This window comes from Simochromis diagramma, unplaced genomic scaffold (genome assembly GCF_900408965.1).
Source record: "Simochromis diagramma unplaced genomic scaffold, fSimDia1.1 OVJJ01000188.1, whole genome shotgun sequence".
NCBI lineage: Eukaryota > Metazoa > Chordata > Actinopteri > Cichliformes > Cichlidae > Simochromis > Simochromis diagramma.
The window spans coordinates 9,774-21,326 of NW_024387168.1; the positions used below are offsets into that span (position 1 = coordinate 9,774).

Here is an 11,553-nt window from a genome sequence, read left to right on the forward strand (position 1 = left end):
AGTGATTTGATTTGATTTGATTTGATTTGAATCCCTACATGTGGACCTTTCACAGATGATCCAAGTGCAGATTCAACTCTGCATTACATTTGACTTCAGCTGTTACACACTTTCATTTTCTAGCTGTGTCACTTCTTGCTTTTTGGATCAGATAGTTTATCCATGTCCGCAAATGTTTGGCTGCATATTTTTATCATCTCTATTTTCCAGTCTTCATACAGCCTATATTTCATGTGAACTCCAATATGCCACCGGCCATCACGTTTTCAGGGTTCATTCAGTGTTGGAAATGTAGGACAAACAGCAGCACATGTTCTCTAAATGTTTGCAGTCATTTTTAAATGAAGCTGATACTACATCAGACATTTTCCACATTTATTGTCTTTGAACAGAGAATAATAAAGCCATCAAACATATACAACAGTGGTCCCCAAACTACGGCCCGCAGGACGGATACGGCTCGCCTCCACATTTGACCCGGCCCCCTGAACAATATTAGAGATGCATTATTATTTTTTCAGTCTGGCCACATGATCGACACTAATGCACCCACAGAACACTGGGGTGTAGTGGGCCTGCCCGACTGAATCTCTGGAAATGTTTCCTCATGTTAATAAAGCTCATTTGATTTGAATTGTGAACCACACTAAAAAAAATTTTTTGCTACTACAACCTGACTTTGCCCAGAACGTGAACGTGACACCCCCCCCCCTCCCAGAACGGAATAATGGCAAAAAGGTTAGGTAAGAGAAAAATTGATTCAGAATGCAGGGTATTTAATCTGCAATGGACACACGATTGTTTTTTTGTTCAATGCAAAGAAAAGGCTGTTTGTCTCATCTGTCAAGAGACGGTGGCGGTATTCAAAGAATACAATCTGCGCCGACATTATGAATGCTGTCACAAAGACAAGTATGATAGCTTGCAAGGCCAAATGCGAACAGACAAAATCTCAAAGCTAAAAAGTGGACTGTTAGCTCAGCAGACTGCATTTGTACGCCAAACGCAGCTGAACCAGTCATCAGTTCGGGCCAGCTTTCGTGTTGCTCAACTGATAGCAAGCTATGGTAAACCTTTCACTGAGGGAGAGTTTGTCAAGAAATGTTTGAATGTTGTTGTGGAGGAGGTGTGTCCCGATAAGAAAGATGTCTTTAATGCTGTGAGTCTATCAGCGAGCACAATCACCAGACACGTGGAAGAAATAAGGGGGTAATGTATATGCCCAGCTGCAGCAAAAGATGAAAGAATTTGACTTTTTTTCATTAGCACTGGATGAGAGCACGGACGTGCAGGACACAGCGCAGCTTCTTATTTTTATTCGTGGAGTTAGCGCAAACTCTTCCAAACAATGGAAGAGTTGGATCTGGACCGGGCAAAGCTTGCTAGCATCACGACTGACGGGGCTCCTTGTATGGTGGGCACATCTCGGGGCCTAATAGGACGCATGAACCGCGAGATGGAAGAACGGGGTCTCACCGCCCCTCTACAAGTCCACTGCATAATTCACCAGCAAGCGCTTTGCTGCAAAGTGTTGAAGTGGGATTCTGTCATGAAGGCTGTGGTATCATGCATAAACTTCATCAGAGCAAATGGACTTAAACACAGGCAGTTCCAACAATTCCTGTCTGAACTGGAATCTGCGTACGGAGATGTGCTGTACTACACAGAGGTCCGATGGTTGAGCCGCGGCAGAGTTTTGAGGCGTTTTTTGGAACAAGTGAAAAAGCACAACTTCACCCATCTCCCTGCTACCCAAAACCTTTCTGCAGAGAACCCAGCGGTCCTGTTCCCAGCTGAAAAGTGTGTGGAAGCACTGGAAATGCTGAAGGCGGAGTTCAGTGTGCGATTCCGTCAACTACATGTTCATGCAAAAGAAATCCGTCTTTTCCAAAACCCCTTTGTTGCCGACATCGATGAAGCCCAGCCTTTTTATTAGTTTGAGCTGGCCGAGTTACAGAACTCTGATGTTCTGAAAGACGCATTCAAGCCCAACAGTCTCCTTGACTTCTATGCTGCCCTCCCAAATGACACGTACCCTAACATAAAAAAACACGCAATGAAGATGTCCACACTTTTTGGCAGCACGTATATCTGCGAGCAAACCTTTTCACGCATGAAACTCATGAAAACTCCGATGAGATCAAGATTGACAGATGAACATCTGCATCAGTGTTTGAGACTGGCTGTGACTTCTCACCGGCCAGATGTAGGCCCACAGTTCACACTGATGAACATACAGTACATAGGTAAGCTCACTTTTGTGACTTGAATGAGTTATTCTGAGTATAAACAAATATAATCATAATAAAATCTACTGGGATAAAATCCATCTCCACAACCATTGAAAAAAGCTTGTGAAAATGTTTTGTGCTGTGTAGGTGCTGTATCACTTAGTTCGGTTCCTCAGCCTGCTTGCTTTGTGGTTTTCAGAGGGAAGTTGGTGAGAGAGAGCAAACAGTGGTGTCTACTAGGCTACCCTACTGGAACCTACAAAACTGGATTATAAGGAAAGAACACAAGAACTTTGAGAGACTGCTCATATGAGTCATTTAAGAGATTCTGCTCTGACAACTGAAGCGTAAGATTGTGCACGGCACAACAGAAACTTTCTTTCTGTGAAGAACCCAGAGAGGGTTATTGGATTATTTATTGATGTCATAAATAGTGTTATTAAGTATTTCCTAAGTTAATTTTTTTCTGTTCAGAACCCAGAGAGGGTTATTTGATCTCAGAAAGGGTTATTAATATTTGGTTATGTGTGGCTTTCTGGAAAACAATAAATGTTTACATTTCGGCAAACCTGCGATCGTCACAATTTTTCTGTTACAAACTGACCCTGGCCCCCCATCAGAGAAGGAAAAAGTTATGTGGCCCTCACTGGAAAAAGTTTGGGGACCCCTGATATACAGGCTTGTGCAAATACAAACTTCTGTGGTGCATTTGATGACCTGCAAAGGAGAACAAGTCGGGGTTTTCAGCCCTAACACAACCTCTTTGTTCTCAATACTACTAAACCTTAAAAGGCTGATATGCAAGTTTGCATGAATCACCAACACAGTTGTATTTGTTTCTAGTGTAGTTATAAATAAGAAGATCAAATATCTGCTGACTGATTAGATCCAGTATCTATTACAGATGAACTGGATATCACAGCATGTTGTTAATCCGTCATATCAAACTAAACAGTGTTGCTGGGGTAAATATCCTCCAATAAAGTCAGATGGGCTGAGGGCTGCTGTTGCCGGGTAACGCATGATGTCACACTGGATCTTCTGATCTTTAGCATCGTAGCGCTCAGAGTCTGATGTTGGCTCATGTGTTGTCATACACCAACATGACGTTCTACTAGTCAAGGCCTCACCTTCACCCACTGATGCTGATCACACAGACCCACTAATAGAACTGCTTTACCAGGGTTTATGCAGCGTCACCATCAATGTCACATTTAATCAGACCACATTTACATTACAAGCCCACTACAACCATTATCAACATGTTAAATTACACTATACAGCTTCAGTGATTTAAAGGATCGCTATTTTAACCTGATTCATTTCTCCACCTTAACAGTTCATTCCTCAAATGAAGCAAAATATTTGACCCTCAAAAAAATGTACCAACAAATGATTTAATATTTATTTTCCAACTTTTACACGTGAAATCAAACAAGTGTATTTAACAATGAAAACCAGAGTGGAAGCAGCTCATATAGAGTCCAACCCAGGCTAAAAGTAAGCTGAGTAGACCAGCACCATCAAAGTGTCGGCTCTCCGAACACGGTGCAAGATCGCCATCTGCAGGACAAAACTAGTTTTTCTCGTCCTCCTCGTCAACGTCAAGATGACGTCATCGTACAACAAAACATGCAGATCAGGTGACATGACTGTTTAAGAGGCGGAGTTAAACTGTGGCAGGTAAGCATGTGGAGGAGGAGCAACAACTGCAGCATGACGCTGGAACATCATCATTGCATTATACAGTTTCCTCTCTAACTGGATGATGCTGTGAACAAGAACAGCTGTGGAACCATTGGCCATTTGCCATAGTGTAGCTGAGTCAAAACAGCCCAAGTGCTGAGAGGGAAAACATGATGATTTATGTAAAGTCATAACTGGGTGCAGCAGCTGAGCTTTGACCTGTGAGCTGCAGCTTAAGCTTCTTTTATGGTTCAGTGTTTAATGTTTAAACTGTTTATGGCTGCACACACACCCACAGTCAGGTTGTATACATGTTGAAATGTTATATACAGTGTGGCAGCTGACCTTTGACCTTTGACCTGCGAGCTTCAGACTCATTGCTGGTGTGAGGTGTTTAATACTATTGAAGCTTGCAGACACACCCACATCATCTGATTTGTTCTCAGGGTTGTTCAGTGTGTTGGAGTTGGAGCAGAAACCTGCTGCAGGTTAATTATTGATCAAACAATATCACACAAGGTGCAGCAGCTGACCTTTGACCTTTGAGCTTCAGACTCTTTGCTGGTGTGAAGTGTTTAATGTGACTTCAGCCTGCAGACACAGAGGACTGATGAAGCAGAAGATTGTCTCTGTTTCTACACAGACCTGGTCCAGACAGCAGAGCTGCAGAGTGAAGACGTTCATGGGAAGAAGCTGAGTAAGTGCAACGTCCTCTTTGAATCCTGGATCAGGAAGTGAAGCCGGTGAATATTTGGTGTTTAAATAAGGTTTCTGTCTTTGACTCAGTCTGCTGTCACTTTGTTTCAGAGAGAAAAAGAGATTTCAGATTAACTGCATTATATGCTGAGTAACTAAATGCTGCTAGTCTGTGGTGTCACTCCCAGCAGCATCACGTCATTTCTTTACTCTGACCTTTAACATCAGTTAACTTAGCTAGCAGAGCAGCTAGCAGTTAGAGTATGAACTCTGTGTCAGCAGTCAGCTTGGTCCTGGTGGTCACCTGGTTTCATGTTTGCTGATGATCCAGATGTGTCCACATAATTATTTATTTCTGTAAATGTAAAGACTTTACAGATAAACAACAGCAGCCCTCTGGCTGGACTCTAACCTGTGAGTTTCCTGTGATTGAAACCACAAGCTGACATTTTCCTTCTGAAGCAGCTGAATGGATGTTTGAGTTTACCTGCATACATGGTGCAAATAAACCCGCTTTGGATGGTTTGGAGGCGGAGCCTAAAGCAGGACAGGATTCTAATGTGATTGGTCACTTTGATGAGGTGGCTGTAACTCAGGTGGTCGAGCAGGTCACCTGCTAACCAGAAGGTTGGTGGTTTAATGTCAGTCTGCATGGTGTCCTTGGGTAAGATACTAACCCCATGTTGCTCTCCGATGCATCCATTACAGTGTGAATGTTAGACAGGAAGCACTTAGAAACATGGAAAAAGTGCTTGTGTGAACGTACAAGTTGTGTAAAACTTGTGTTTGAAAAATAAAGTTTATTTATTATTATTTATTTTATAATAAAGTTATTTCCTGTGCAGCAGTGGAAATACTGACAACTATAGCTGGATTATTTATTTGAACAATTTTAAACCAGAGGCTTCAGACGCAGGTTCTGCAGCCTCTGCACTGCTGTGCCATCAGTCTGTTGGACAGTATTTGATAGATTTCAGGGAAAAATGAAGGAACATGAACAACTGGTCAGAAACACTTATACTTTATACATCATGCTTTTCTTATGCAACATCCACACGTGAATCATGAAACTTTAACATTTAAAGGATCGTAGCTCTGTTGCTAAATTTTCTGACTCTTGTTTTAATGGTAATAGTCAAAGTGTGATCGGTGAATTGTGAGCAGCAGAAAGGAGGAAAGCACTAATGCTGGCACAAGGGGCCACAAGCCAGTGTACTCCAAGTGCCAGCCTGGGTAAATGGGGAGTGTTGCATTAGTAAGGGCCTTCTGAACTAAAGCTTTACCAAATAAAATGCGTGGATCATAAGACTGTCATGCTATTGATGGCTGAAAGAAAAGGAAGAGGAGGAAGGAGGCATGTTAGTATGGGGCGCCGTTTGTAAAGTGAAACATGCTGAAATTAACGGCAACATTTTTCCACATTTAGCTCAAAACCTTACAAAAACATATTTTTTCGAGTAAATTTTTACAACATTTAGTAAAATATTTGTAATTTTTCATCAAATGTTAAATATTAAATCTAAATGTTAAATATTAAATCTAAATATTATATTTAAATCTAAATGTTAAATGTTAAATCTAAATTTTAAATGTTAAATCTAAATGTTAAATGTTAAATCTAAATATTATATTTAAATCTAAATGTTAAATGTTAAATCTAAATGTTAAATGTTAAATCTAAATGCTAAATGTTAAATGTTAAACCTAAATGTTTAGGCTAATATGCAAATGTATTGTACGGATCAACGGAAATACCAAAATAAAAGCTTCCCGAAAACCTCCGGTGCAAAATTGTGTCTGTTCTCTTCCTCGCTTCTCCCCGCCATGTGCTGCTTCACTTCTTGCCTACGAGCATGTCCAGCAAAATCGCTGGACATGTGCTGCAGCGATTGTGAAGTGGAGACTGCAGCTGCTAAGAGTGCACTACTGCTAAACCTTTGGATGGCCGACAAAACGGATCTTCCGATGTTTTCAGCTAAATCGCCGGACGTGCTTTCTCATTGTCGGGTTATGGCTGAATTCCAGTGGAATGACATTCCAGCCATGTGTTCCAGCCCTAAACCTAACCTTATCTAACTATAACCTTATCCCTAACCTTTACTAGCAGTTAAATGACGTAAAATAGTGTTTTCCAAAGCGATTTTTAGAAAATGAACGAACGTGTAGATTGAGTCCAAACGGTTCTCACGTGCTCTCTTTTTTCCGTTGCCATAATTTAGGAACGTGTTGGGTACCCGAAAGCATAAAATGTTGACAATTTGTCACCTAGCGAAAATTATTACGCTTTGGGAGTGAGAACGTGTCTGACCACTACCAGCACACTTTTGCAGCGGAGGTTTTCAGAAAGCTTTTATTTTGGTATTTCCGCTGATCCGTGCAATAAATTTGCATGTTAGCCTAAACATTTAGATTTAACATTTAACATTTAGCATTTAGATTTAACATTTAGATTTAGATTTAAATATAATATTTAGATTTAACATTTAGATTTAGATTTAAATATAATATTTAGATTTAACATTTAACATTTAGATTTAAATATAATATTTAGATTTAACATTTAACATTTAGATTTAACATTTAGATTTAGATTTAAATATAATATTTAGATTTAACATTTAACATTTAGATTTAACATTTAGATTTAGATTTAAATATAATATTTAGATTTAACATTTAGATTTAGATTTAAATATAATATTTAGATTTAACATTTAGATTTAGATTTAAATATAATATTTAGATTTAACATTTAACATTTAGATTTAAATATAATATTTAGATTTAACATTTAACATTTAGATTTAACATTTAGATTTAGATTTAAATATAATATTTAGATTTAACATTTAACATTTAGATTTAAATATAATATTTAGATTTAACATTTAACATTTAGATTTAAATATAACATTTAGATTTAACATTTAGATTTAGATTTAAATATAATATTTAGATTTAACATTTAACATTTAGATTTAACATTTAAAATTCTGTTTTAAATATGAAAAGTTACAAGTATTTTACTAAATGTTGTAAAAAATGACTTGTTTTGAGCTAAATGTGGAAAAATGTTGCCGTTAATTTCAGCATGTTTCACTTTACAAACGGCGCCCCATATGTTAGGAGTAGGGATGGGTATCGTTTAGGTTTTATCCGATACCGGTGCCCAACCGGTACTTTTGAAACGGTGCCTGTGCTTAATCGGTGCTCGAATCAGTGCTTAAAGAATGGAGAACACAAATGTTGTCCTAAAACCTCTCATGTTTAGTTGTTTTTTTTGGAAAAAGATAACAATGTTAGCTTTTTCTGCAGCTATAGGACATATATGGTATCACTCTATCAAACAAGAAGACAGCCGCATGTAACTACGACGGTGTTTGCTTGTTCACCTTACATTAATGTAATAACGTGGTTAGCCTACTCAATGTAAATTACACACGAACAACATTAAGCTACTCACCCAGAGAAGAACGGCTGCTGCTGCCATCATCATCCGTCATCATTTCTGCAACACTGGCAGGGCTAGGGGCCAGGACTCTCCTCTTCGTGTTCTTGGGGGATGTTGCTAACTCCGGGTCTGATAACAGGCACCACACCAGCAGTAGATGTGCTCGGTGTGAGGTCTCGCAGCAAGCTATCAAATACAGTGCATTTCTCGGCTTTTACAAAATGCTATACGTCGCCGGGTGTTTCATGGTAAATGGACTGATTCTTATATAGCGCTTTTCTACTCTCCCGGAGTACTCAAAGCGTTCTATAAAACATGTCACATTCACCCAATCACACCCATTCTCACAAGAACTTTATCTACACTCAGTGTTTTCTAAGTGCATTCACACTCCGATGGATCCATCAGAGAGCAAGTTGGGGTTAGTATCTTGCCTAAGATACTTGACACACAGGTTGGAGGAGCCTGGGATCGAACCATCAACCTTCCAATCAGTAGGTGACCAGCTCTACCTCCTGCATCTGAACTAAGCAGAAGTACACACCAAACTCAATGGATAGTCAAATGTAGAATCACAGAACAGAACTGCAGGCTGAGTTTGGATGTTTGTCTTTCACAGCTCTCTGTGGCTCACACACAGTGACGTCAGACACAGTCACACACACTGTTTCATCTGCTTTGTGCACAAATTCATTACTTTCTTCCTTCAATGATCTACATACTACGTGCTGCCCAGTGAATACTTTGCAATGTATTCAGTGGGCAGATATTGATTATATTGGTAAACAGGCTGTAGCATAAACATCAGGTCTGTTCTGAAAACTGGCTTTATTTTTTCAAAGTAAGGGAATATCTGTGGTCTGATACCGCGGGCTCATGGGCTAAGGACTTGGATTGACAAGTCAAGCGCAGATGATTGTGTTGTTTCTTATAAAGGCTTGTGTGTGTGTGTCTTCCTGTGTGTGTCCTTGTGTCAGTGGAACTGAATCAGTGTGTTAGAGAAAGTGCTCCTCTGCTGTGCCGTCATCGTGTGGATGCTTCTTTTAAAGTTGGAACTCATGTCTTTATGATCTGCTTCATTTCATTGAACCTTTATTTCTAACCATGAAGTCCCTTTGAGGTTACAGCCTCCTGGTTAGGTTTAGGCTGTTATTGTGCTTCAGGCTGAAATATGAGGAGTAAGGAGTGGGGCTGGTTAGCCCTCATGACCCTCACCATAACACATACATCACAGGACAGTGTTTACCACAGAAACTCCATGAAATTATCAATGAGAACTTTAGAAACCCGTCAGTGTGATGCTTCCAGTACAACAGCACCTCTGAGTGTGTGTGTTTGCCTCTCAGACTAACTCCACCCTGACATCAAGAAGATGGAGGAAGAGGATGGAGCAGGATCTGCAGCATCCAGCTGTGTGTCTGTGAGGAGTGACCGGTCCAAAGGAAACCCTCCAATGTTCAGTAATGAACCTGCAGCAACAATGTAAGAGAGCTGCTGACTCATTTATTCAGTGTAAATAATGATTTTTGATGCAATGGGAGAATAAAAATGACAAAAACAGTTTTAAAAATAAGGATTAAAATATTACAAACTATGTTTTTGAGTTTCCTGATGTAGCACAAAAATATATGAACATAACTGTATATAGGACAGATATTTCACGGTTCTTTTAGGCAGCACCAAAAAACAAAAAGACTATTTTAAGCTGTCTGAGGTAGTGAGTCAACATGTCACACTGGGTCAAAGGTCAGGGAGTAAAAGTGTGTTTTAAAGGAGGTTTAAAAGCAGCGAGTGAAGGAGCCTGTCGAGGTAAATTGTTCCATAACTGATCAAATTGAGTTGGTGATGTAGGCTGATCCTGTTTCTGTGTCATTGATGCTGATCAACCAGGTTCTGTGAGAGAAACATAAAGAACTGTTTTCCTGTTAAATTAACTCCATCTATGATAATGTTACATACTAACAGGACAACCATAACGTTTGTTGCATTGCTGTTTTATTAGCCATAGCAGCTAACAGCTACCTTAATTCTAGCTTAGCAGACTGCTAATGTGGCTATGGGCTAAAGGTACTTTGGGAGGCTCCCTTATTTCCACAGGGGTTGCAGCAGTAGATAGATCCATGTGTTTGATGCTTCCTGATGCAACCCTTCTAGTTATCTGTGTTTGGGTTTGCTTTTTTACATTTAAAAAGATTTAATTTGCTTTGGCAGTTGAAATTACAAGTTTACACAGCGCTGTGGACCTCTGTGTGAAATCAAGCATCTGGTTCACAGAGAGGATAACCCTCAAATGGGCTGTACAACATTATATAGGGAGACAAAAACAGAGATTATCGTAGCCATCGCTCTCTCGCATGGACGTGGCAGTCTTGCTGTCTGCTGCGAATCCTCCCCGTACCTCCGTGACCTCGTCTGGTATCTGCTCCCTCCTCTGTAAGAGACAGTAAAGGAAAACACGTCTCTGCCTAGTCTTGAAAATCTAATCTTATCATCCATTGTTCTTCTAGGGCCTCTTCTTCTTGTGGCCTCAGCTAACTGCTAATATTTACATGGATAACATTAACATGTATGCCAGCCAGGTTAACATTTATGATGAACTATGATTAATTAACTGATGTTGAACCTGGAGCTTTACTGACCTCTGAAATTCCTCCTAAAGTGTTATTCAGTGTTGTGACAGTCAGCTGCTTCAGCTGCTGCTGGGATGGGCTGTGGCAAAGAGAACAGAGAAAATCAAAATCAGAGTTTTTCTCTGAATTAAAAGCAAGGAAACAACAATATATTCTACATGGTGAAACTGATGGTTTCTGGTGTTTGGCTCTGTTTTTCTGTATTTATGCAGATAAAGTGTAAACTCAGATGAATTATACCATCAAATGTTAAAGGAAAATATCAGGATGAGTGTCTGTGAGCTGAGAAGGACGTGAAGCGAGCAGTTTATCCCAGAGCTGAAGCTGCTCTGTGTGCAGAGATGAGCTCAGATTCCTGCTGTGATTGATCAACAGTCACAGAAATGTAGACTTGTAGTTATTACTGCAGTATGGTCACAGCAGATACTGATAAACATGTATTATGAGGATGGATGATCAAGTTCTCACTCTCTCCTTTAAATCTCAGTTTTTTTCTTCTTCACAGTTTATCTGTTAATTTATTAATGAATAACACTGAAAGAGTTTCTGTTATATTTCCCCTTGAACATCAGCTTATTAGGGCGGCATTAGGAAATAGCCCCCCTCCAAAGAATGAATAAATGAATGATGATAATAATAAAATGATTCAAAAGCAGAGCTCAGAGTGGTAGAATGGTCAAACATGGATCCACGGGTGGTTCAACTGCATTTGGTGACGTGACTAAAGCAAATCTTTCAAATAATCCCACCATCAACGGGATGTTGTCTCCTTTACTACGGTTACTTTACTTGGTCACCGTGTGAATTTCTTTTGAAATGAACCAAATTTTTTTATGTTGGTTGTTGCATATTTAACCCA

At 39.7% G+C, this 11,553-nt stretch overlaps 1 protein-coding gene and 1 long non-coding RNA gene across 3 annotated transcripts; both read left to right on the forward strand.

The window, feature by feature from the left end:
- Window positions 1-1,326: 1,326 nt before the first annotated feature.
- On the forward strand, window positions 1,327-2,262 carry LOC120744451 (general transcription factor II-I repeat domain-containing protein 2A-like). Its single transcript, XM_040048866.1, has one exon. It carries the CDS (start codon window positions 1,349-1,351, stop codon window positions 1,934-1,936), a length of 588 nt encoding a protein of 195 aa, XP_039904800.1. The 5' UTR covers window positions 1,327-1,348; the 3' UTR covers window positions 1,937-2,262.
- Window positions 2,263-3,863: 1,601 nt separating this feature from the next.
- Window positions 3,864-11,341, forward strand: LOC120744450. Of its 2 annotated transcripts, none has more exons than XR_005698368.1 (2): window positions 3,864-4,614; window positions 9,411-11,341. It is a non-coding gene; the product is annotated as an uncharacterized LOC120744450 (long non-coding RNA). The 2 variants fall into 2 exon arrangements; XR_005698369.1 differs by lacking the exon at window positions 3,864-4,614 and adding an exon at window positions 8,317-8,872.
- Window positions 11,342-11,553: the final 212 nt, after the last annotated feature.

Excerpts from the sequence above, each read along its gene's own strand:
- LOC120744451 (XM_040048866.1), top strand. The coding sequence starts at position 1,349 with ATGGAAGAGTTGGATCTGGACCGGGCAAAGCTTGCTAGCATCACGACT.